The 27,871-nt window shown below is 32.6% G+C and overlaps 1 protein-coding gene across 1 annotated transcript in view; it reads left to right on the top strand.

Annotated features, from left to right (window-relative positions):
* The window catches only part of LOC129920133 (uncharacterized), a 59,149-nt gene extending 34,056 nt beyond the window's left edge, over positions 1-25,093 (top strand). The window contains exon 2 of the mRNA XM_056001346.1: positions 24,154-25,093. Within this exon, the coding sequence (XP_055857321.1) occupies positions 24,154-24,534 (381 nt within the window). The 3' untranslated portion in view covers positions 24,535-25,093. The remainder of the gene's footprint in view (positions 1-24,153) is intronic.
* Positions 25,094-27,871: the final 2,778 nt, after the last annotated feature.

The raw sequence follows: 27,871 nt of genomic DNA, 5'->3' as shown, positions 1-27,871 counted from the left end.
GACTCTTACCACCCTTCTACTGTTGGGGAAATAGCAACGAAAGTTAATTTTAATGATTTTATTGACTCATTCTTTCTCAAGAGCATACTATTTGAGTAGGGTTGCCACTTGAGTAAAAATGTATATATAAATAAATTCGGAGAAAGAATCACTAAAAATTAAGTTCGCATAGTTTGATGAAGGAAAACTTATATTTTTAATTAAAGTAAAGTTGCACAAACTTATTTTCTATTTTATGTCTATATTATTTTCCAATTTTTGTAAATATTTTGAGTAAAAATTTATGGTAATAAATTTGAAGAAAGAATCACTAAAAATTAAGTTCGCATAGTTTAATGAATGAAAACTTATATTTTTAATTAAAATAAAGTTGCACAAACTTATTTTATATTTTATGTCTATATTATTTTTCAATTCTTGTTAATTGTTTATTTGAAGAAAAGCACTAGTTTTGGATCGTCGAAAGTGTTTATTAAACATAAAATATGTTTTTAAATTGACTTAGCCCCAATTAAAAATCACCATTTTAATGTATGATTTAATGAAAAAAATCAAAAATTAAATGTAAACATTTCTTAGTAAATTCAAAACAGAAAAAATATACCTACAGGAATTTTTAAAATTTGTATGCGATTTTACAGATTTCTCAGTTTTAATGGCGACGTTAACTTTGTGAATAATTTGGGCCTTAATAAAATAAAACTAATTTTTGTTGTTTATTTATTATTTTTAAATGAAATCGAATTCATGATGTGAAACTCAAAATTCTTCAATGGAAGTTGACTCGTTGTGAAACAAGTCATTAGTTTCCGAACCAGGTACATTGTTCTATAAAAACTGAATTAATGAAATAAAAATGAAAATCCTTCCATTAAAAAAATGATCTTTCCTAAAATAAAATTGTCAGAAAAATTTTCAAAAAAAAAATGTCTACTCCCATTCAGAATAAGTCTCGTGTGAAGAAAATACATTTTAAATAAATATAAATTGGGCATGTTGCGGATGTGGATTTTTTCACATACGCGGATGCGATTACTGATGCGGGTTTTTTTTAAAGTTATCATCTGCAGATGCGGATGCAATGCGAGTGTTTAATATCTTAAATAAACAATTTTTATAAATAAATTAAAATAATGATACAGTTATCAATAACATTTTTTGTTATTTGTATTAATTAAGAGAAATTAAAAATAATTGCATTAGACTTGATAAAAATATACCCCCACCTTTTCTTTTTTTTTGTCCGGAAAGAAATACTATTACTCGGTGTGATTCCCATTGGTACGCGTCATTTGCCCGAACCGCCCAATTTCTTTCTTTTCGCAACTTATTTGCATCCTCATCCACAGGAAAATTCGCATTAATTATGCGAATGTCATGCGAAAGCTCCGCATTTGCAGGTGCGGACTGCAGATGCGAATATTTGCAACATCCCTAATAAAAATACTTCAGTCTAAAATTAATAATCGCGAAAGATATACCTTTCCCATATTATAATACATTTTGGACACTGTGGTGTATGCGTAACATTTGTTTTTAACTTTCAAACAGCGAAACCATGAATTTCTTTTTAATATAAAACAAATTTGAAAATAATTTCTTATAGTGATTGAAGAAAACTATTATGTTTGTTAAGAGGGTACATTTAAAACTTGTCGCTTACATAAAAATATTCCAACAAAAATGCAGGAAATAGGTGTATAATATTGCTTCCTATCGTTGACGTCATTTAATTTATTTTATCTCATTTTTCCCAAAAAAAAATTGAAGATTTATTCTTGAAAAGTAGGTAATTATCATCTTATTTATGATTCAAAGTATTGCCCATTGCATGGTTTGGTTAGCAATTTGCTAACCATGTTCCATTGATGAAAATATATGGTAGTCATAAGGAGCAATGTCTGGAGAGTTGCTACGGTGGGTTCGGTAAGGCTTCCCATATCATGTTTTCTAAATATGTCTTGACGTGTTTGCAATATCCGGACGCGCTTTGTCATCCAGCAGGACGATTTTATCGTGTCTTTATTCTTTCTCTGACCATTTCTCCTTAAATGCTTAGCTCAAACTCTAAGTCAAGACAACGCTTTTCAATCCTTCGCCATAACAAAATATTAAATATTCTGAACACCTCCAAGCTTAAGTAGGACGTTTTTTTCGTCCACTCGTAATATTTTGCACATTTTATATTTAAGATGACGGAAACACAATACTCCTGTTTTCAAAGTAATATCGGGATTTATTAAATCCTGTAGATAGAAAAGAGATAATAATATTTTTGCAACAGAATAAAAAAAAAAAAATCCCATAACAATGTAAGAAAAATCCACAGAGTTTTATATAAACTACATTAGTGGTAACCACAAGTACGAGTAAAGTAGCGAGGACAACGGAAGAAGACTGAACGAAAGGGGATGACTTCAACATTTTAGGGATTCATTCGATATTGGCTGCCATTCGAATTCACAGAGGACAAGAGTAGAAGGATATTTGAATTTTATTGAATTTATTTCTTTCGTTTTGCATGGAATCCCTCCCAATGCCGATGCGATGATGATGGTCTTCTTCAACTCCTCCATCGTCGCCGTTACGCTTCTTTATTTCAGCCAGAAGATTGCCAATCGATTTTCATTGAGCTAGCAAGTACACTCTACCATCAAGGAGGAGGACAAATTTCGCCAAGTGGAAGAAGCTTTCAATTTTCTTATACCTCTTCTAGCCGCCGGAAAAAGCAATGAGAATTCAGAGAGAGAGAGTTGCGAGTTGCGAGGGTTGATGAAAAAGGATACTCTAGAGCTAGGATTTGTAATTTGTGTAAATCTTTTCATTTTTATCAAATTCTTTTTGTTTCTTTTTTTTTTTGTATTTTAAGGTTATAGGATTCCAAGTCGTATAATTGGAAAAGTTTAAGTGAATTTTTATCTTCGACCGTTAAAGGACCTATATAATGGAAGTGTAGGCGGAGGCAGCAGTTATACCTGAAGCAAGGACAAACTTGGAAGCAAGCAAAATTAATGATCTTCTGACATCATTATGCATCAGTAGGAGGCTTTTATAATATTTGACTTTTCTATTGTGTTTGTAGTAATTAATTGTATCCGAGGCGACATGCTGTGGCAAGACGAACACCGAATACCGAACAATCAACAGCATCTGCCCAAAAGGGCGTTCAATGAAATATTGAAACGTTTTTGATAAAGTAATCGACTCAATCAAAATGTGTGTTGCTTTGAATCGAATTCGGAACCGGAATTCGGATCAGGCATAAGGGCGACATGGGGTGTATAAGGTCAAGCTAAATGGTAAGCGTCCCTTAATGGAGTCATTAGGCGAGTGGCGACCGATGTTTCTGGACAATAAAGCGTATTAGAGTGGTGAATTTGGCTTGGGTCCTTTAACCTTATGGTTTCACTTTTTTTTCGTTCTTTCTCCTGATATCCACAAAAGCCCACAAATGTAGAGGGAAAGCAATCATAATGCGAATAACTGTATGATGTGCCGAGGGTTATGCAGATGACGGTAATAAAATGGAATAGGAATATTCAGCGAACACAATTTGTGGTGGGTAATATTCTGAGGGAGGTGTGCGAGAAGGACGAAAAGGCAGGGGGGAATCGAGATTTTTGTGGTTGCTGGCTGACTGGATGGTTGGATTGCCATCAGCCAAAGTTACAAATGTCATTACTCAGCAGTTAGTTTTGGGGTAAGTTTATGGTTTCTTAAGAGGTAAGAAACGGCATTTGCAATGGCGAAGGGTGGCATAAACGTCAAATGTGGTTCATTATATCAGAGTTATGAAGACATTGTGCGGTTTTGCCTATTTGGTTTAACGATGGAAATGGATCTTTGCTTTTTGGGGTCGTAATTCATAGTGGCTTCTTTGTAGCGGAGTGTAGGTATATGATTCAGAATCTTGAAATTGAAATTTTTAAAAGTCGTTGTGTTTTCTGGGTTATTATTATTAAAAATTTTGGATATCCTGGCTTAGAATAAAATTAAAGCCGAGAAATTGGATGTTTTGAGACGTGTTTTGTCAAGGATTTTGTTGCTTAGGTATATCTAAAGCTTTTGGATAGTAAAATAAGTTAGAATTTGATTAGCTTTTTCTCTTTTCATCAGAAAAAAAAATATAATTTAAAGGAGTCAAAGCTTAAATTTATTTTTTTGCTGGCTAATCAAATTTCGCTCTTAATTCAAATTATAGTCCATTTTGGGTAAAACAAAATATGGCATCTTCTGCTATGTTTGAAAAAAAAAACTTTGCAGCTGTGCACACATACTTAGAAGGTCTAAAAATACATATAATTAACTATTTATGAGTCCTTTTTTATTAAAAACAACTTCAAGTATTACTTAAATACTTTTAACAATTTTATTGCATGTTTATTTCTCATAAATAAGTTTACAATTATTCATAGTTCAATTTGTATTAGTACATGTGTTGTTTTAATATAAGTTTACAAAGGTTTTAACATTTAGAGAACATAGATAATAAACTTGACCGCGCGCTGGTTGGAACATAAGAAGACTACTAGCTTACTAACAACGAAAACAAGAAAACGAAATTAACAAGGGATTAAAAGCTCCACTATCATTTTTGGCGTCGCTTAGTTGCTAAGCCAATTTGATGTTCTTCATTTATTGCTGCTCATCCCATTCTTTGCAGAAGTTGGGGCTAAGCCAATGTTATCAGTGATTTACTATAATTGTTCTCCAACTCAGTCTTTGCAGAAGATGGAGTTGGAGAAAATGTACAAGCTTTAAAATTAACACACAGTGGTCTTTGTTTGTGCAAAATCCGCGAGTGTGAATATAATTGGTTTTGGAGATCGAGTAAGAATGTGGATCCTATCTATTATATAACAATATTAATGCAAATAGCATGAACTTAAAATAGTATAATTCAGCAAAATATAGTCGGTGCATTTATTTACTGAAATGGAACTCATTTTTTTGGTCCAAAAATAACGGTATGTTTCATTTGCCAGCTTTGGAAAAAATCATTTTTCTCAAAAACGGCACAAATGAATTTGCTAAAAAAACGACTCCAATGAATTTGTAAGTTTTTAGGAAAGGTTTATCTTTTGATGGAAGCTTTCAGTGGTTTATCTGAATTTCTCTCCATTTTCAATATTTTTTTTAGGAATAGCATTTACATAGCCCTAATACCAATTCAAAAATTAAATTTTGAAACAAAATATTTTCTTGATTTAAGAAAAAGTGTTTTTTTTTTTAAATCTAATTTGCGATTTTTTTTATTGAAGATGTTGATTAATAATTGCTTCAAAATGATATAAAAAAATGTCCTTACTACCAACTTTATTTTAAAATTTTGTTCTCAAATAATTATTTGGTTATAGAAAAAAGTTTTTTTTGTTCAAATAGGTCCAATAATCCTGAATTTTCTTCTAAAAACGGATTCTTATAAAAGAATACTTGTTTGGGAGCTCGAATTTTCTGTTTTTTTTTTTTTTTTTTTTTAATACATTTACCAACATTTTTTGAACCATTATTATCTTGTACGTGGTACCTGTCATATAATCGCTTTTCTGGTTTCTGAATTGCTCCTAAATGAATTAACCGATTTCAATCATCGAAATCGTTCAAAAATATGTCTTTGTAATTTTGAAAAACAAGTAGATGCAAGTGCATTTTGAAAAGCAAAGACATACGAATCCGTTGTGCATTTTATTATTCTGTGAGTTCAGAAAACTCAATGAACACCGGAAAACGCATGGTCATAGAACTCCCAACTAAAAATTCTACACTTATAAAAGGTTCAGGGAAACAATACTATCATAACTTTATAAAAATAAAATTGTTAGTTTCACTGACCGCAGTAACTCTACCTCCTCCCCGGTTGCAACTAAAAATATAATATTCTTCTTAGTTTCTTTTTTTAATCCAAGGAGCGTTATATTTCTTGTGACGAAGATTTCAATTCTGGTTTCATTCAAATTTATTCTATCATTTAACGGATTGAATAATTTTTGAAACAAACAATAATGTTCAGGAATGCATCTTTAAATTATTATTATTTTTCATTATTAATATGTACATATTCATTTTTTAATTCATATGTAAATAGTTATTTTCATGCTTTTAAAACATTCGCATAATTTGTTTAAATATTTATCTAATTTGCCAAACAAGTCAAATAATACCCTATGTTTTGCTATTATCATAATTTGGATCTTAATCCCTTTTTGTTTGTTTCAACATTACCTGATAAGAAGCTTAAGTACTTATAATTTATGTATGTACATATGTATATGGCAATTGTTTAAGAAGATTTTCGCATGATCGATGCATATTTGCATAAAATCGATCTCTTCTTCAAGCAACCACCATCCAGTACAGTCCACTTGTTTAAAGCTAAAGTTAAAAGCATTAGTCTTGATCGAATTAATTCTCAATAAATTAAATTGTTATAACGTTTTGAACATTTGTCTTTAATTTAATTTAACTTCGTTTGGAGAATTTATTATTGCTGATCAAAGTTGGTCCTATCGTAAAGCCGGATTTTTTTGTATAAATCGGATTTATTGTAATTTTGAATTTTGTTTGAAATATATTTATATACATATGGTGGTTGCTCGATCTTTTGGATTTTTTGGATTGGAGCTGGAGACATTTTGGGTATTGATATACCTAAAGGTAAAATTGTATCGATTTATTGAAAATAAATATATGCTGTTGCTGTTTGCTGGGATTGCTGTTTTTGTTGGATTGCTGTTGTTAGGATTTTTCTGGAGTGCTGTTCAGGATAGTTTATAGATTTTTTGATAGACATTTGAAGTGCACAATTTTGTGAAATCGTGTGTTAGAATTGTTGGTTTCTCGTGTTCGGTTTTGACTTTAAAATAATTATAAGAATCATGAATATTCTAAGACAATCACGTGGGCATTTGAAAGGGTCGATCACGAGGGCTCATTCGTATATCTTAGAAGTTGCCGATGAAGATATCGAAAATTTAGAAACGCGATTAGAAAGGTTAGAGGAAACGTGGAAAGATTTTTGTTTGAATCACAATGAATTCTTTCAATATTCCGAGGAAGAGGGATACGTTGATCCCGAAATCGATTTTGAAACCACGGAAAGGAAATATCTTGATGCTAAAAGTGCATTCATAAAAGCTATTAGGAAAAATTCTCCTCCACTTCCTCCACCTCCTCCTCCACCGCGTAACCAAGCCAATAGTGATTCTTCGGATGAACATTCCAAGCAACAAGCCGCCTTGTTGGAAACGTTTTTAAGCAATTCGTGTACAGTTTCAGCTGCGAAAAGCAGTGAAATTGAGTTGCCCAAATTTAAAATATCTCCTTTTGGTGGCGATTATCGCGAATGGCCAGAGTTTCGAGATATGTTTGTCGGGAGCATTGGCTGCAAAGAAAAACTCTCGGGTGCTCAGAAAATGCGTTATCTAAAATCGTTTTTGACTGATGAGGCCGCAAAACTTTTAAACGGAATTGAAATAACCGACTCTAATTACGAAGAGGCTTGGGATAAACTTGAACGGCGCTATAATAAGCCGTTGTACATTATAAACGCGCATATAGAAAGTTTTATGAAGATGCCAACGGTGGCAGTTTCGGATAGTGGTCATTTGCGTCGGTTAGCAGATAAATCAGATGAAGTTATTCGTGGTTTGAAGGCTCTCAAATCTGAAAGCAGAGATCCTTGGCTGATTTATCTATTGCTTAACAAAACTGATATCGAAACGCGTAAGGCTTGGGCTCTTCATAACAACAATTCGGAAAAGGCTACCGTTCAACAACTAATCGACTTTTTGGAAAAAAGATGTGATGCTTTAGAAGCATGCGCAACTAAATCGAGTGATTTGAAAAATCGTGCAAATAAACCAACAACGCGTTCGGGTAGTTCTTCGAACAATATAAAAAGCTTTGCCGTTTCGAATTCCGTGTGTCCCATGTGCAAAGGAAACCATGTGCTACCAGATTGTTCTCAATTCCTTGCTTTGCCCATTACCTCTCGTCGTAGTTATGCTAGGGACCACAAACTCTGCTACAATTGCTTAGGAAGCAACCACTCTTCGTCGCGATGTCGTTCCAAAACTCGTTGCCCTCACTGTCGAATTCGTCATCATGTTCTTGTGCATTTGGATTCTCCGACACCAGCTGCTGAAACTAATAATCTTTCTTCAGAAACCCCCTCGACATCTCAAGGTTCCTCGTTGTCTATTGTTAGCAATCATGTTCAAAATGAAATTCGTCCCTCCGGTATTTTGCCCACAGTTGTTGTCCAGGTTGCAGATACTCTTGGTAACAAACACCTTTGTCGCGTTTTGCTCGATACCGGTTCCCAAGCTTCTTTTGTAACTGAAAGTTTGGTGAAAAGGTTACATCTTCGTCGTCGTCACGCTCGTCTTCCAATTTCCGGAATCTCTTCGCTAGAAGCTGGTGTTACACAGGGTGCTGTGACCCTGAATCTTAAATCCTGTTTTGATTCAAATGAAATGGATGTTGAAGCCTTCATTTTGAATAAAATCACTTCGCATACTCCTCTAGTTCCTCTTGATTTTGATAAATCTTTGCTGTTGGGTGACTTGAAATTGGCCGATCCAAGTTTTGACATTCCAGGACCAATTGATGTTTTGTTAGGATCTGACAAGGCCTGGAATATTTTGCGTGATGGTCGTCGCACTGACAAAAACGGGAACATTATTGCCCATAATACCATTTTTGGATGGGTTATAACAGGTAACGCTCCAACCAAGGAAACTGTGTCCTTGTTTGTAGGAACCATGCAGATGGTTTTAAGTCTTCTAAAAACATTTTGGGTAATCGAAGAACTTCCTCACAATATGTACTGACTCGTTAGATTCTGGGGATTTTGCAGATTCTCATTTTTGTAAAACCTTCTATCGTGCGCCTGATGGCAAATATGTTGTGGAATTACCTTTGCGAGGACAGGATGTAAGTTTCAGTAACACTCTCCCTGGAGCATTGTCTCGGTTGTTTGCTATGGAACGTCGTTTTGCTCGTCAGGAAAAACTTCGTTTGGATTACTGTAGTTTTATGAAGACCTTCGGATGAACATTCCAAGCAACAAGCCGCCTTGTTGGAAACGTTTTTAAGCAATTCGTGTACAGTTTCAGCTGCGAAAAGCAGTGAAATTGAGTTGCCCAAATTTAAAATATCTCCTTTTGGTGGCGATTATCGCGAATGGCCAGAGTTTCGAGATATGTTTGTCGGGAGCATTGGCTGCAAAGAAAAACTCTCGGGTGCTCAGAAAATGCGTTATCTAAAATCGTTTTTGACTGATGAGGCCGCAAAACTTTTAAACGGAATTGAAATAACCGACTCTAATTACGAAGAGGCTTGGGATAAACTTGAACGGCGCTATAATAAGCCGTTGTACATTATAAACGCGCATATAGAAAGTTTTATGAAGATGCCAACGGTGGCAGTTTCGGATAGTGGTCATTTGCGTCGGTTAGCAGATAAATCAGATGAAGTTATTCGTGGTTTGAAGGCTCTCAAATCTGAAAGCAGAGATCCTTGGCTGATTTATCTATTGCTTAACAAAACTGATATCGAAACGCGTAAGGCTTGGGCTCTTCATAACAACAATTCGGAAAAGGCTACCGTTCAACAACTAATCGACTTTTTGGAAAAAAGATGTGATGCTTTAGAAGCATGCGCAACTAAATCGAGTGATTTGAAAAATCGTGCAAATAAACCAACAACGCGTTCGGGTAGTTCTTCGAACAATATAAAAAGCTTTGCCGTTTCGAATTCCGTGTGTCCCATGTGCAAAGGAAACCATGTGCTACCAGATTGTTCTCAATTCCTTGCTTTGCCCATTACCTCTCGTCGTAGTTATGCTAGGGACCACAAACTCTGCTACAATTGCTTAGGAAGCAACCACTCTTCGTCGCGATGTCGTTCCAAAACTCGTTGCCCTCACTGTCGAATTCGTCATCATGTTCTTGTGCATTTGGATTCTCCGACACCAGCTGCTGAAACTAATAATCTTTCTTCAGAAACCCCCTCGACATCTCAAGGTTCCTCGTTGTCTATTGTTAGCAATCATGTTCAAAATGAAATTCGTCCCTCCGGTATTTTGCCCACAGTTGTTGTCCAGGTTGCAGATACTCTTGGTAACAAACACCTTTGTCGCGTTTTGCTCGATACCGGTTCCCAAGCTTCTTTTGTAACTGAAAGTTTGGTGAAAAGGTTACATCTTCGTCGTCGTCACGCTCGTCTTCCAATTTCCGGAATCTCTTCGCTAGAAGCTGGTGTTACACAGGGTGCTGTGACCCTGAATCTTAAATCCTGTTTTGATTCAAATGAAATGGATGTTGAAGCCTTCATTTTGAATAAAATCACTTCGCATACTCCTCTAGTTCCTCTTGATTTTGATAAATCTTTGCTGTTGGGTGACTTGAAATTGGCCGATCCAAGTTTTGACATTCCAGGACCAATTGATGTTTTGTTAGGATCTGACAAGGCCTGGAATATTTTGCGTGATGGTCGTCGCACTGACAAAAACGGGAACATTATTGCCCATAATACCATTTTTGGATGGGTTATAACAGGTAACGCTCCAACCAAGGAAACTGTGTCCTTGTTTGTAGGAACCATGCAGATGGTTTTAAGTCTTCTAAAAACATTTTGGGTAATCGAAGAACTTCCTCACAATATGTACTGACTCGTTAGATTCTGGGGATTTTGCAGATTCTCATTTTTGTAAAACCTTCTATCGTGCGCCTGATGGCAAATATGTTGTGGAATTACCTTTGCGAGGACAGGATGTAAGTTTCAGTAACACTCTCCCTGGAGCATTGTCTCGGTTGTTTGCTATGGAACGTCGTTTTGCTCGTCAGGAAAAACTTCGTTTGGATTACTGTAGTTTTATGAAGACCTACCAGGAATTAGGACACATGGAGCGTATCCCAGAATCAGAGATTGAGCCTACTTCTGGGAACACCTTTTATTTGCCGCATCATGCTGTTGTGACAAACAAATTAAGGGTTGTGTTTGACGGGTCACATAAGGATGCAAGTGGTACGAGCTTGAATGAGATGCTGCATATAGGACCTCCACTCCAGCGTAATTTGATTAATGTCTGTTTGCGTTTTAGAATCCATCAATATGTTTTTTGTGCCGATATTGTTAAGATGTTTCGACAAATTTGGGTCGATAAAAAACATCGTGACTACCAACGTATTGTTTGGAGAGAAAACCCTAATGAACCCATTGGACACTATAGGTTGTGTACAGTCACCTACGGTACTTCACCTGCTCCATTTCTGTCGATGCGTGTCTTGAAACAACTTGCCTTAGATTACAAAGATCGATTCCCTATTGCTTCACATTCTATATTGCATGATTTTTATGTTGATGATATCATGACAGGCTCGGATTCGGTGTCAGGTATTTTAGAATTGAAAAAAGAGTTGATTGAGTTGCTATCCTGTGGCGGTTTGCAGTTAAGCAAATGGAGCTCAAATTGCTGGCCAGTTTTGCAGGGTTTAGATTGTGAACCAACGTTTTCTCTTGATTTGGATAGCGCTGAAAACTGTACAAAGGTCCTCGGATTAATTTGGAATCCTCACCGTGATATTTTTACCTTCAAAATTTCTCTCGAATCATCGTTTGCACCTACAAAGCGAATGCTGTTGTCAGAGATTGCTAAAGTCTTTGATCCCTTGGGTTTCCTGGCTCCTGCCACCATTTTATTTAAAATGCTGTTCCAGGAGTTATGGGTGCATGAAACGAAAATCGGATGGGATGATCCACTGCCAAGTGAAATAGCTGACAAATGGATTTCCTACCGAAAGGATTTGCCTTGCTTCGAAAAGGTGGAAATTTCGCGAAGGTTTACCTTAAATTCGAAAAAATTTGATTTAATAGGATTTTCCGATGCATCGCAGAAGGCATATTCAGCTGCTGTCTACATTCACAGTGTATCTGAGAGAGGAGAGATCGAGGTTCAACTGGTTGCTGGTAAAACCCGCGTCGCCCCTGTAAAGCAGTTAACTATTCCTCGTCTTGAACTTTGTGGGGCCCTTCTGTTGACTCGGCTAGTAAAATTGGTTCGCTCTTCCTTAGATATTAAACCTACACAAACCTTTGTTTTTTGCGATTCTCAGATTGTGTTAGCGTGGCTTTCATCTCCTCCTCGTCGATGGAACACCTTTATTTCCAATCGTACCGCTGAGATTCTTGATGAGCTACCCCGTTCCGAAAGGAACTATATTCGCTCTGAGCAAAATCCTGCTGATTGTGCATCGAGAGGGGTTGAACCTCGGAAATTGTTGCAGTTAGGTATCTGGTGGAAAGGATTTTCGGGAGCAGAAACCATATACGAAAGGTTGTTCGAGAATGTTTGGGTTGTTTTCGACAACGTCAAGCTACATCGTCACAACTCATGGGAAACTTGCCTTCTTCTAGACTATCACCATCTTTTGCATTCGATCGTACGGGCTGTGACTATGCTGGACCAATAACACTTCGACTCGCCAAAGGAAGAAATCCAAGGTTTGTGAAAGGTTACTTCGCATTGTTTGTTTGTATGGCGACAAAGGCATTGCATTTGGAAGTCGTCAGTGACCTGTCTACCGATGCCTTTTTAGCAGCTTTGAGAAGATTTGTAGCAAGAAGGGGAAAATGTAGCGTCATCTACTCGGATAATGGTACAAATTTCCAGGGAGCAGCGAGAACCTTGTGCAAATGGTACAACCTGGTACGATCCGAGGAACACAACCATAAAATTTCTTCAACATTGGCAGCTGATGGTATCAAATGGGAATTTATACCACCACATAGTCCTCATTTTGGGGGACTCTGGGAAGCGGGGGTAAAAAGTGTTAAACAGCACCTCCGGAGGGTAGTAGGGAACAATGTTTTGACCTTTGAGGAGATTTCCACTTTACTTTCCCAAATTGAAGCATTATTAAATTCCAGGCCACTTTGTGCTATTTCTGATACAGATTTGAACCCATTAACACCATCTCATTTCCTTATAGGTAGACCATATACTGCTATACCGGAGCCCAGCTGCCTTGACATACCACTAAATAGAATTGGAAGGTGGCAACTCATACAAAATATGATGCAAGGATTTTGGCGTCGATGGCACTATGAATACCTAACGTCACTTCAAGAGCGCGCTAAATGGCAAAAGAAGACCCCGAATTTTAAAGTTGGTGACCTAGTAGTTATAAAGGAGCCAAATATTCCACCATCCAGATGGGCGCTAGGACGAATTCTAGTCCTTCATCCCGGCGAGGATGATCTGGTGCGTGTTGTGTCTCTTCGCACCAAAAATGGAATATTCAAGCGACCAATAACGAAACTGGCTATTCTACCTTGTTCCTGAAATTACTTCAGGGGGGCCGGCGTGTTCAGGAATGCATCTTTAAATTATTATTATTTTTCATTATTAATATGTACATATTCATTTTTTAATTCATATGTAAATAGTTATTTTCATGCTTTTAAAACATTCGCATAATTTGTTTAAATATTTATCTAATTTGCCAAACAAGTCAAATAATACCCTATGTTTTGCTATTATCATAATTTGGATCTTAATCCCTTTTTGTTTGTTTCAACATTACCTGATAAGAAGCTTAAGTACTTATAATTTATGTATGTACATATGTATATGGCAATTGTTTAAGAAGATTTTCGCATGATCGATGCATATTTGCATAAAATCGATCTCTTCTTCAAGCAACCACCATCCAGTACAGTCCACTTGTTTAAAGCTAAAGTTAAAAGCATTAGTCTTGATCGAATTAATTCTCAATAAATTAAATTGTTATAACGTTTTGAACATTTGTCTTTAATTTAATTTAACTTCGTTTGGAGAATTTATTATTGCTGATCAAATAATTTAACATAATTTATTTAGAGTATCTTTTATCTTAATAAAAACTGAATCTCATTCACGAAACATTTATGGATTTAAAAAATCTTACTCTTAAGAAAATTTTTCGAAACACTTGATTCGGGCTTCGTGAAAACTTTTATCATTTTTTAAATCATTTTCCAACCAAAATTCCAAATCACTTTCAATCATTTCGAAAAAATCAATATAATGTACCTACATTGTACAACTCATTTGATTATTAAATACTTTTTGGGGGAAATGACATGGGTGATAAAAGACTCTTAAAATAGACTATGAGTGATTTGTTATTGATTAAGCTAACCTGCGCAGAAACACTTCAATTTGACATTATCTCACGTCAAGCACACACATAGTTTCAAGTTAATTTTGTCACAAACATACAAAACCGTCAATTCGAAAACGATTTCAATATCGATTAAAGAACTGAGTCAATAAAACAGCTTTATTACTTCCCACAGCATACTAATATAAAACCAAATTAATAATAAACCCTCTGACACAAAAAAAAGTAAAATTTCAACTCGAACTCGATTAAACTATTAATTTTTATCGTTGCATAGCCTTATTTTTCCATGAAAATGGAAATGCAATTAAAATACAATAATTTCAATTTCTACTAATTAACATCGTCACACACTGTTACCGCAAAGCAATCATTGCATTCCACAATAATTAAACATAAATTACTACGCCATTATACCCACTTAAAAATTATGTGTAAGAGTTCTATAGGGTATAACAACTACACACATACATAATAGGTATATAGGGGTATAGCTAGGCTACCTGATTATAATAAAGTAATTTACCAATTTTCAAAAGGACCCTTAAATCCCTGAATTTTCCATGAGCTATATAAACAAACAACCCTCAATCCACCCGAGTCCCGATCCCAACACATTATGATGTCATTGATGATGATGTCCTGAGTTACAATCATCGATTAACTTTCGGTCAAATAGTTGAGTATATAACAATTTATTAATAATTCAGACAAAAAGAGTCCTTTTCTTCTTGAATATAAACTGGACCAGTAGAAGGACCTTTTGAATAAACTCAACTAGAAAAAGTAAAAGAAGAAGAAACAACAACTGATTGTCCTTATTTCTTTTATTTATTTTCTTTAGAGAACCAAGGGTATTTTATTTTGCCATATACTTTCGTGCTCCCTGGGGCTCATTTCCGGCGGAACAATAAGGTTTTTCGTTTGCCAAGTAGTAATCTAAATACTTTTTTGCCGGAATTTAACTTCCTTTTCTATTTCCTGCGAAGAATTTTCTTCGAAAAAAGTCCCCTCTCAACTCACACACACCATGACCATACCAACGGAAGAAGAACCGTTCCTTTCGGCTCGGCCTCTTCATTTAGCTCAGATTCCGTTTAAGTATTTCCCAAGACGCTCGTACAGTTTTGCAAATAGCCTTTCAGCATAACAGAAATAACCCTCGGCACCTGTTGAGTAATGCGGCTACAGTACGCAATTTATATATATAAATTTATCCTCGAACCTCGATAAGAATGGAAGGCAGCCAGCTACCCAAGCTGGCAGGAAGGATAGGGTGGGTTTTTAGGGTTATAACGAAGCGCAAAAAGGGATTAAACAAACAAAACAGCTTCCTCGGATATTGTGAAATATTTATGTCTTTGGATGGTTGTGTATTTGTGGCTCTCTAGGCAAGCTACCCATTCGTTGCGTGTTCACTGTACACCTGGGTACCATACCCAATTGTCGATTAATTCCCATTAATAGTCCGCACTTCATTTAACCCACGACGGTTTTAATTTTGGTTATGCCAAAACCGCTGGGATTAAGATTTTTATTCGAGTCTGTTTTGTGCTCCTACGAACAATGTTTTTGCAGGGTTTCCTATAGGCACTCAGTCAGCGCTTATTATATCCGGTAAATTAAGGATTCAAGCTCTGATGGGGGTGAAGACTGAACAGGATTGCTGAGCTGATGATGGTTTAGCGTATGAGTGTGCGGACATAAATTCAATCTTAAGGCTTATTTTTCGAGTAATTCACATATATAATATGTACAATAGGGTGCTTCTTATATGGTCGAAAAAATTTTTTTTTCGATTTTTTAATGGGACACCCCTGTATTATGTTCTACCATATAAGCATAGTATATGGTATTTTTTTCCGATTTTAATATTAAAATTTAGGGGTCGCTACCATTCACTAAAGATTTAAGTAACAAAAAAAAGATCAATTTCATCAAAAAATTTTAATGTACGCTTAAGACCCGATTTTTCAATCTTCTAATAAACAGTCAGTTAACTGTCTGTCAAATAAAGATATTAGGCTCAAAAATAATCAGATAAAATCATTGGATTTTTCAATTAAGAAAAATCACTCAGTTAGCTTTTCTACAGAATAACAAAAAAAAATGTCAAATTCAAAAAATTTTCAAAATTAAACTTCCGCTGTATTTTTATCAAAATTTCTTTCAAAACAGTTAAAGATTTAATATAAAGTACTTAATTTTGATTACAAATTTTAAAATTTTCTGAGAAAAAAAAAACAAATTTGGTGTATTTTTCAAAACTTTGAATTGTGGTAGCGACCCCTAGAACGTGTTTAAACTGGACCAAATTTTACCCAATTTATATTTAAGGCAGGAAGAACAAAATGAGAGGGTGTCCCATTAAAATTTCGAAAATTGATTTTTAAGAAGCACCCTAATGTACAACTTATCAGGGCTGTTTTTTTTTTTTATGAAAAAAATCTGAAGAAGATCAAGATTTAGAGGAAAGAAAAAAATTGAATAGTCAAAAACACTTTGGCTTATATTTTGAAGATTTCTTTGATCATATTGAAATTTTTTTAACTTAAAAACATTGAATAAATGCAAATAGAAATTACAATGCAGATTACTCATCAGCATATGGCATCATCGAAAAAGAGATCAACTACATATATTATAAGGTTTCGCCTCAACTAATCATTGTATTTTAGGGTTGCGTCCAAACAAATAAATTCAATTTCGAGGGACATTAGATTTTTCTTCGGGTTATTGTGTTATTGAATATGCTTTTGGGTTGCTTTTCTTAATTCATTTAATTCACAAACTTAAACAAAACACGCAAGATACTAACGCCAACTGCAAAATAGTGGACATTTTCAAGGTGACTATTTCTATTTGTAATAATTCTATGCTTAAAAGTATTTTTATAAGAAAAATAATTTTGAATGCGACATTTTATTTATCTGAGATTGCAATTTGATTTCAATTATTAAGAGGAATTTAAAAAAAATTAAAGCTTTTTTAAAAAATAATTTTTTTTTTAAATACTCAAACTTTTTTAAAAATTAAAAATTTTTTTTCTGGAAATTTTAATCTTTATTAAACTTTATTTAGTACCTATGACAATTTTGTTTAAAATCAAACAAGTTGTTTGGGAGAAAGTCAAAAATGGTGCCTCATGGGATGGGTGGCACATACTATTTATTAATAATGATTTTCGAAAACAAAAATTATCAAAAGATAGACCATAATATCACTTGAATATGTTTTTCGATCCGTTTTTTAGTTCTTAAGAACTAAAAAAAAAACTAAGAGCATTTAAATGCTTCAAAAGCCTAAAGAAGAAATTGAGCAAGTTTCAATTCTCTGAACTTTTGTACTAAGGGGTTAAGTCACAAAATTATAATTATACTTTTTGGGTTTCGTTAGAGTTTAATGGTATCAAAAGCATATACAAATACATTAAGAACGATTCAAACTTCTATCGCCATTTCTGGAATGCTAACATTTCTGACTCAATCCCTTAACATGTGGGAACAAAGAATTTTCGTCTGAGTATTGGCAAAATGGCAACGCTATTATGCGATAAATATTTTTGACTTCAGCAAAAGGTTTCTATTTAAGGTGTTCGGAATTTTACGGGCTCCCTAAGAAAAATCTATTAAAAACCTGTACGAAATGCCTTAATGAGTATTTTTGTTCAGGGTATTTGACATTTTAATATTTAAAGTGGTTGTGTGAATTTCATTGATTTGCTTGATAATTATTTTAAGTTCTAAGTAGCACTGCAATTTTTTTTTTTCTTAGAAACAAATATTTTTTTGGAATAATTTGAGCACTTTTGATATAAAAATTATCAAAACCACAAAAGAAAAAAAGTGCCAGTACTTTTTAATATCAGAATATTTATAACTTATTATTATTAACAAAAAAATATTTGTTCATACTCAATTTCTAAAACACTCCTTACCCTTATGATGTGCACTAAAATTTGTATGACAATTTGAATAAAAATTGGATGGGAAAAAAGTTTCAAACAAAGAAATGAATAATGAAATTAGTTTCTTTCAATTCGCGGTTAGTTGGTGATTTTTAACACCATAAAACTATTTTTTTCTGGATTAAAACTGCCAATATCTTTATGGAACTCATTACCCCTTTCACTTAGGAGAAGTACAAACATGAGTAGTTTTAAAAATAACCTTTTCATTCACTTGGCCAGTGATATATAAATATATCTTATTTATTTTTTTATTTAGCTCAAGCTTTTATCAATTAATAATGTATTTTTAAACATAATATTTAATTTTAATTTAAATTTAAATTCCAAAAAAATATACATATATTGAATAACTGTAAAGCATTCACTACCTATAAGATTCTTCTTAATGTGAAATCATTTTTCAATCAATAAATGTAAATGTAAATGTAAAATGTAATATATTTATTGATTTTAATATAGTAGCTCAAAAAATGACAATATTAGGAAACCCGGCCGAACAGCTCTGATTTTGATGATTTTTTTTTTTTCAAACGTCGGATATTAAAAATACTTTAAATCCTATAGATTAAAAATTGCCGCTCTTGTAGGTGTTGCAATTGTGTTCAAAATATTTTTTTGGTAAGTTTGAAGTCAGTTTGTGAGAAAATTGCATTTATCGCTTAAACGATGGAAGATTGTCTTTTACTCCTATATATTTTGTTCAATTAAATTACCTAGAGAATCTCTCGGAATCATTTTTATATTATGAAATTAAAGCAAAAACAGATGGTTTTGTTCAAAAAAAATTTAATTTTTACTTTAAAAAACAATACGGCAACTCGGCAATTTTTAACCTATAAACTTTAAATTATTTTTAATTACCGACACGTTTAAAAAAAAATCATCAAAATCAGAGGGTTCCCTAATATAATTTGCTTTAGCTACTCCACTAATATGGAATGCTGTGTAGTTGCATGTTGGTTGTATGTTTGTCATTTTTGTGATTAACTGTGCTTTTTGTTCTCTTTGTTTTCAAACTCGTTTCCCAGCAAATAATTTTTGAATGTAAGAACTAAACCCTATGCAACTGAACCATCCTGTTATCCCGAATGCGCTTAAATTTTTGATTGCACTAATCAAAATTATTCTTAAGTTGGTTTTACTGTTAAATTATTAGATTTTATTTTGAAGTCTTTTGATTCTGTTCCATAGAATAGTACATAAAATACAAGGTACATTCTAAATCTCAGAAATTTCAAAAATAAATGAAAAAACACATGACCTAGTTGTCAAAATCCATTTCATTTCACAGGTATCTAGTACCATAACCTACCCAATTTGCCGTTTGTCTAGCTATATAACCCCAATTATGCTTTTTTATTATCTTCCATTGAATTCCTTTTTTTCTTACTAACAGACCTTTCACTTAACTTTATTGCTTTTAATTTCAAAAGCATATCCTTCAAGAACATTGTTTCTCCTTAAACAACAAAATCCCTGCTTTTACCTCCATTTTTTTTCTTCATGAAAAATCAAGTAAATTAAAACCAAACTAATTAAAAAAATCTCAATCAAAAAAGAAGACACACCAAACAATAAAAAAAAAAAACAAAAACTCAAACACAGACAATAATTTCACCTTCAACACCGAAATGCTTTCACAGCAAAGACTTGAAACAAAATGAATCCACTTGGAAATTATGGAAATGCTCGATATTTTAATTATTTACCCATCGATTGCCAGTGGCTGGAAAATGTCCTTTTTTTGGAGTTGTTGTTGTTGTTATCTTTGTAGGTGGCATTTTAATTTTTATGCACAAGCAATCATCTGATTTTCACCCGAATAATAATGAAAAAAAAAGAAAAAGAAAACAGTACATTACCTTGTGCTTAATATTATAAAAAACAATTTATAAAACATACAATCATACATAATAGTCTATATGCCCTACAGACTGGAATATAATGCTGAAGCCTCTTAAAATGTCGCAAACTGTATAGATTGCTTGGTAAGGTTTTGTGTAGTGACCCGACCATATCATCCAGTGGCTAGCCTAGTCCCCCCTCACCACTTACACTCCATTGAATCGCCATCAAGCATTCGACCAATAAATCGTCGTAGGGGATTGCAATGCAACTACCCAATGCAACAGCAGCAGATGGATTAAAAGTCTTTCAACCGAGGAAATAACGCTCTTTCGATATTAAATTTAAATCCTGCAAAAATACGGTAGGGGTTTGTGTGTTTGCTCAATAAAGCAAGCCATATTCAAAAGCCATGTAATACCGCCCCAGTTTCACAGGACGGGTCTGTTCAAACACAAGCACACACACCACCACTATGAGGACGACATAATAACTTAATTAAATTGCAGGTCATATCCTGAGCCATATGTAATTCCTTCCTCACAATGAAAATAGCCAAATCGAAGCACATCCTTCAGGACCGTCAGAATCAAATGTGAAATGGGTTTGTCATAGCAGGGCAACATCGCACTACATGGTATTTTCTTATTGTATTGATTTGCGGTTTTTTTTTTGGCACTTTTTGCAAAAATTATTTTGTAATTTGCAATTTGATTGTTTTGACTAAACCCACTGCTATCTGCTATTTTTCAAAACAACTATTGCAAAGTGTATAATCTTTATATTGCATGTTAATTAATTTCGCGGGAAGTAATACTAAATTAATTTAAAAACAAAAACTGCGAAGTGTATAAAAAAAATTAATCTCATTAATTGTAGCTAATTAAATGCTTGTTTGTTGCTCAAATCAAAATCTTGCTATAGAAGTTGTAGCTCGCATGGTTTTTGAGTTATTGAATTCTCCGCCAAAATAAGTCTGAAATCTGAAATGATTAAAAACAATAAGTTCCACTGACATCCAAATTTGTAGATTTTTAAATGCTTTTCAATTCCACAAACTTCGATTCTATAGCCTCAACATTTTTTCTTTTATTTTATAAAATTCCGCTTAAATAAAACTGTAGTTAACGGACGAAAAAAAGAAAATTATTTTCTTGTATGTCCAAAATTGGAGCAAATTATATGCTAATTTGTTGCGTACAAATAATTTTTTCAGCTCCACCCAGTAATTTTTTATTTCAATTTTAAAAGTGCACTTCCAGTTTGCTCAGGTCAGTAGAGACATTTTGAAAGAATAACTTCTTCAATTTTTTTTTTTTTTCAGTAATTGAAGCCTTTGAAAGCGAAATTTTTTATGCAAACCCAAATTTTTTAGCTCCACCACCAGTACTTTAATAAAATGTACTGTGGAAATCTTGCATAGTTTTGTATTTCAATAAGATTCCTTGTTATTCAAGATTCCGCTAAATAAAGACGAAACCTTATACATATGTACCTAACGGTAAACATTTCAAAAAAGATGCATTTTTAACTTTTTTTCTTTTCTAGAAATTGTAGCGTTTGCAAATAAAAACTCGCTGCGCAAAATTCTGTCATTTTCTATTTCAATTTGAAGTTACAAAGTGACTTTGTAGCTCCACTAACAAAATCGAGGTTTAAGTATTTCATATGAGTCTAAGTTACTTCAAATTGCTTCAAAAAAAGTTTGAATTTTGCATTTTTTTGCTAAAAAAAAAAACAAACTTAGAGAATTGATAACGAGAGTAAAATTAATAACCAAATGAAATTTTTCGTTAAAAAACTAGGCAAGATTTCCACAGTTGGACAGTACCTCTACCTAATAATAAAAAAAAAACTTGCTGTATCCAACCCATTTCAACAAGACCCGACACTAAGCTCTGCTTCTAGGGAATTCGCTCGCTCATTGAGAATCTGCTATTTGGATGGCATGTAGTGGAAAAATATTTTTTTCTGAACTTTAATAAAATGTACATTATATTATTCAGTAAAATACGGAACGCGAAAACATCGGATTTCCTTACAGTTGTTTTATTAGAGTCACTGAAAAATTAAGCACCCAGCTTAAGTGAAAAAGTTGATAGATCTTCAGCTTGTACTAATTTCATTTTATTTAGGGTGTAAACCATAGTCCTCTGAGTGTTTTTATATCTTACTCATGGACTATCACCTTTAAAAGCAGAGTTGTTAAAATATCAATTGAAAAAAAAAATGCATTTGGAATTAAAAAAAAAAAATATTTATTGCAACTGAAAAAAATTTGCATTAAAAAATTTTGTATTGCAACTTAAAAATACATAATATGTACATATTTGCATAAAAAAAATATTATTGCAACTGAAAAATATTTGCATTGAAAATAAAATTTGTATTGCAAAAAAATTATTTTGCATTAAAGCCTAGTACGCTGCTGATGCGAAACGAAAAATTTTCAAGTCTCCAAAGTCGATAACGAAAATGCTAACGAAAAAATATCATCGAGTATTCTTTCAAAGTCAAAAAAAAAAAATCAAAATTAATTCAAAATGAAGAAAAATCAACAGAAAATAATTTTTAAAGTAAGAAATAAATGAAGTAAAAGTGAAAAAAAAACTGATCTTGGAGTCAAGAAAAATGCACAGGACAGTAAAATGTAAGTGACAAATGAGTGAAATCTCTCCAATTTTTCGCTTGATCTGCGTACTGAGAAATTTTCCGTTCAGGATTTCGTTAAAGAAATTTTGTATGGAAAATTTCTTTTCGTTTCAGCAGCGTACTAGGCTTAAATAGGTATTGCATTAAATATTTTTTATTTTTTTTAATGTTTGTCGAATTTCTTACAATTTTGACTATTAACATAACATAAGGTTTGATATTATTGAATTTTTATTTTTGTTAATGCAGGAAATTTTTTATTTGCAATAATTTTTTATTTGTAATGGAAAACAAATGCATTAAAAAAATGATTTTTACAAACCTGTTTAAAAGTTTGCAAAAACTGGTTACCTTTTTTTAGTCATCTGCTCCAATAAAGCAAGCAATAAAATTTTATTTTTAAACAGTTGACTTTTATGGATTTGAAACTGAAATTCTAGTTTCAGTTCGTTTTTCACTTCCAAAAAGTGTTAAGATTTGATCAACCTAGTTGGTGCCAGTCGATGACTAACTTTAAACTTTTGGTTTACTTACTTAAGTTTAACATGTTTATTGTTTAACTTTAATTGGTGTTACGAGAAGCTTGCTTACAAAAGTTGAACATGGTTTGCTTAACTCTCTCAACTGCTGACTAGCCGAACCCTATTTCATTCAGGGAAAACCTGAACAAAATTCGCACCAGTATATACAAATTGATACATGTTTATTAATATTGCTTTGAAAAAGTCCTTAATAATGCCTAGTCAGCGTAAAAAGTTATTCATGTATAACGATTCTTTTTTTAAGTGATCATAAGTCAAAAACTACAATTTTTCGGACTTTGCCCTTGTGATGTTTAATTTCGAAGACTGAGGTAAGATTGTCGGAATTTTTGATGGCTGTGACTCCTTTTGAAACCAATTTTTGGAAGATTACTTTTAAAATTGAGTTTTTATAAGGATTTTCTAAAGTTTATTCTTCTTTTCTAATTATTTTTTAAATTGGACGCATTAGGATTTTTGTTTGTTAATTAAATGTCATTTCATGCTATGTGGTTTATTATGTCTAGAAATAAAAGCTTCTCTGCACGCAGGCCATGATATGGCCAGCGGCGCTCTAGCTCGTATACTCTTCTCCCATAAACGCCATTCCATACAATATCACTACCCTCTGTGTCAATAACAATTTTCTGATAATCCTCTTGGTTACCCCTGCGGAATATACAAACATCAAAATCGTCGCGAAATTTGTAGTAAAATTGAAAAAGAGAAAAAAAATCCCCCAACTATTTCACTACGTGCATCCTTTCCCAGATCGATTCCAACAGAGCATCCTTCGTCCCAATCCAAAACAAAAAACAAAAAAAAAAAAATATAAAAAGCAATTCCAATTCCATGTGTGTACAATTACACACGTCTAGGGATTCTACCTATACAATACTCTAATATATATGGATGTATTGTATATGTACTATGAATTCTTGTCCTATTTTTGGTTTTATTTTCTCATCAAGTTTCTTCTATTTATTCCATCCAAATACAGATTCTACTCTATCCGGAAGAAGGTTGGGCACGTACAGCTGCCTCCAGCTATTGGACAATAACGCCATGTTGGTGGCAACCAAATCGGTGTCGCATCGAAGAATTCATGGGCTCCCAGCGGCAAGCTACCAAAGCCAAAATGCTCCCCATGGACAAGGGTTCACTGTTGATCCTCGGTCATTTCAATCGAAATCAAAGCACCGAAACCGAATTCAAGCTATACCTCAGTTCGAACATTTCCATGGAGGACTATAACATGGGCTATTGTCTGACCGGATTTGTGGAGAGGCGTTGTCCACAAACGAACGCCTTCCAAATGACACATTTTGCCGTAATAAAAAGGCAATGGCCGTCCATAGCTAATGATTGTAAAACAACATGAATGTCACTTCTTATATTTATTTTGTAAGTAAAGTGAATTAAAAAAATTTAAAAAAAAATTAAAATGATATTCTAATTACTGTAATTTGATATTATATTGATAACAAAATGATGATAAGGAAAAATAAAACCATAAAATGTTTTAGATGTTTTAGTACGTGTTTAGTGGTTAAGGAGTAGTGTTTTTATTGTACAACAACAACGCTAAGCGAGCGGCATATTTTTTTGTTTTGTATAGAAAAAAAAAGTAAAAGTTAAATGCTTATGCAACAAAAGCACAGGCTTTAATGTTAAATGTATAATGTTATTTTTTAATTTTTAAATGTTTTCGTACATAAATTCTTCCTCTTTATACGAGTATAAGCTGAAAGATAAAGTAATAGAAGAAGTGAAACGATATAACGTATATGAATATCAAAATTTCGTCCAAAGTTGGAGTTGAAGTATCCGGTCTAAATGCACATTTATAAAAAAAAAAATATATAAATAGTTATAAATATATAAATAAAACTACAAATTATAAATAAAACTACAAAATATAAATAAAATCATCGCACAATTCATACAAATTATGTATTTAATTTTTAAATTTGTATTTTAAAATGCTTAGTTTTTTTTTAAGTCTTAATTTTAGCAAAACAAAAAAAAAGTATTTTATAAAATCATTAATCATTGTTTAAATTTATCTGATTCCTGATCTATCACCAAGTAATCACTAAAACCTATCTGCCTTCTGTCATTACGTAGTATCAATTCTGCAAACCAAAAATGTATGTATTCTTATTAAGAATATAATAATAAAAGAGTTGGAACTTAAGTATACATTCAGCTTTACATGAAAAGCATCATAATTAAAAAAAAAAATTGGATCTTCACAAATATTTAGGTCTTTCTCACGAGAAAACTTGATTTAAATTCTCACAACCATTTGAGAATGTTTTGCAATACACGGATCACATTTTTGAAAAAGTGGCACCTCCAGCCAAAGATTTTCTATTAGCACCTTTTGGAGTAATAGTTAGTGCAATGGCTTTTCACGTCAAAGGTTCTTGGTCCAAATCTATAGGTAGATTTCAGCAATTTAACATTTTTGCAGGGGCCTTGTTTCTTTAGAGAAATTGACAGAGCAGCTTCCAAGAGTACATAGTGGAATTCATCCTAGCCATTTTGATGTCACAGAAAATTTTAGGTCCTTTTTATTCTTATAAACTATAGTTGCACGCTGACAATGAAAAGAATGAGCTGAGCTCGAAATCAGATTTACTCTTTGTAAAGAAATAAGAGTTGTTCCTAATGGAGTTTGATCATATTACACTTCTTACGACTTAAGACATTTCAACAACTTTTGAAACTGTAAACCATTAATTTTTGTGGAAGAAAATCCTTAATCACTTTTGAGATCTATTGAAGTAGCGTAAGTTAATTCAGTCATACCTTAGCGGAAGGAAGCAACTGACACTCCTTTAACTATCTTGATGTCTGAACTGCAGTTCCACATGGATCTGTCTTTGGACTATTTAATTAGGATTATATATGGTCAACGAAATTGGTCAATGCGTTGAGTCCCTGACGTCATCAAAAACACTATCTTCACTCTGTTAACGTACAGTCAATTTTAAAACCTAAAACTGTGTATCACCTCGGTTTTCATTGTACCCCTAACCCTGTTGACAGCATTTTTTGTGTACCATTACACGACATGACACACTCGGAAAAAATAAATGGTTGATTTCAGTGGGTTCTAAAATCTGAGAAACGTGCCAATCAGCAGAATATATGAAAAACCTTAAAAGCTGTTTGTTTGTCGTCAACTCGATTTTTTTTTAAACGAAGGTTTAAAAAAGTTTTTTTACTAAATATTTTATTCTTGCTCCTTCTACGTAAAAGAACATGAGAAGAATATTTATTCAAAATGTTCATTGATTCCAGAAAGTGGTTCATACCAAAAATAAAGTTACATATAGTTTGTAAGACAAGGAGTGACTTGTCACTTCTTAACTTCTTACCTACAAATTATGGAATTTTTGGATTCAACAAGAAAACAAAAAATTACATTTATTAAACTGGTTTACATAATTACTATTTATTTCTTAAGTTAAGATTTCCATTTTATAACCTACTCAAGTAAATCACTAAAACTTAAAAAAAAGACTTTTAAAAACAATGCAAAATGGATGGACATTGGACAAATGATACTAAATCAATAATGCAACTATGAAACATCTTCGACTAGATTTTTTTTAGGTTCTTGTAAAAAAGCCTAATTTATTTTCATTTACTATCTATCATAACCTCATACTCTAAAAAATGTATTCACACCCTGCCAAATGAACCGGGCTTCACTCCAATAAAACATGTGTAGAATTATTAAGTGTCAGTACCTGCTGTATTAAATATATTTTTTATTTAAAAATAAAAAATAAAAATCAATTTACCGTAGAAATTGCAAGAGCTTCTTAAAATAATAAAAAAAAAATAAGAAAAAGAAAAATTAACAACCAACACACAAATAAGAAAAAAATATAAAATTTTAAAAATATACCACAAAATATCTGTATACAGTACAGCTTAAAACAAAAAAACAACAACAAAAATCAAAAGATAAAAATATATATACAATACATATATTAATTTATATAATATACCTACCATATTGTATTGATCAGACAAAAATCAAAAGAAAAAAAAAATAAATCAAATATTTTGCAGTAAAAAAAAACAAACAAAAATTAAATTTATGGCTTAAACAAAGTTAGTAATATATAAATGTATGTATTTAAAATTAATAAAACAGTAAAATTTATTTAATGCAATTTGCTCAATTTTTTTTAGTCTATAAGTGCTAATAAAAAATAATTTTGTATAGTTTTAGTTTATAAATGTAAAAACAAAATTAAACAAAAAAATTAATACAGTTGTTATATAGTAAGTAAATTAAAATATTTAAAATATATTAAAATAAAATCAATGGAAAATTAATTAAGACAAAAATCAAATTTTAAACATTAAAAAAAAATTCTCTTAGGACAAAAGCTTTTAAGCTTACTTTAAAAAAAAAAATAAATAAGCCAAAAATCAAACACACACATGAAATATTAATTATATTATTATTATCATTAAATAAAAATGGTTCCTTTTTTTGAATGAAGGAAGAAGGCAAAACTAATTGGCAAAGACATGATTGGTGTTTTATTTTTCATATTTTTTCAGCTGAAACAATTGATGTTAATGTTGTAAGAAGATTCAGCTGCTAGCATTGTTACTGATTTTTCTACGCTAAGGGTATATTGCAAAAGTTTTCACATTCGTTAAATATATGTATTACGAATTCTGGTTCA

This window comes from Episyrphus balteatus, chromosome 4 (assembly GCF_945859705.1).
Source record: "Episyrphus balteatus chromosome 4, idEpiBalt1.1, whole genome shotgun sequence".
Classification (NCBI taxonomy): Eukaryota; Metazoa; Arthropoda; class Insecta; order Diptera; family Syrphidae; genus Episyrphus; species Episyrphus balteatus.
Note: the sequence above shows the minus strand (reverse complement) of the source record. Positions and strands in the feature narration are given on the sequence as shown.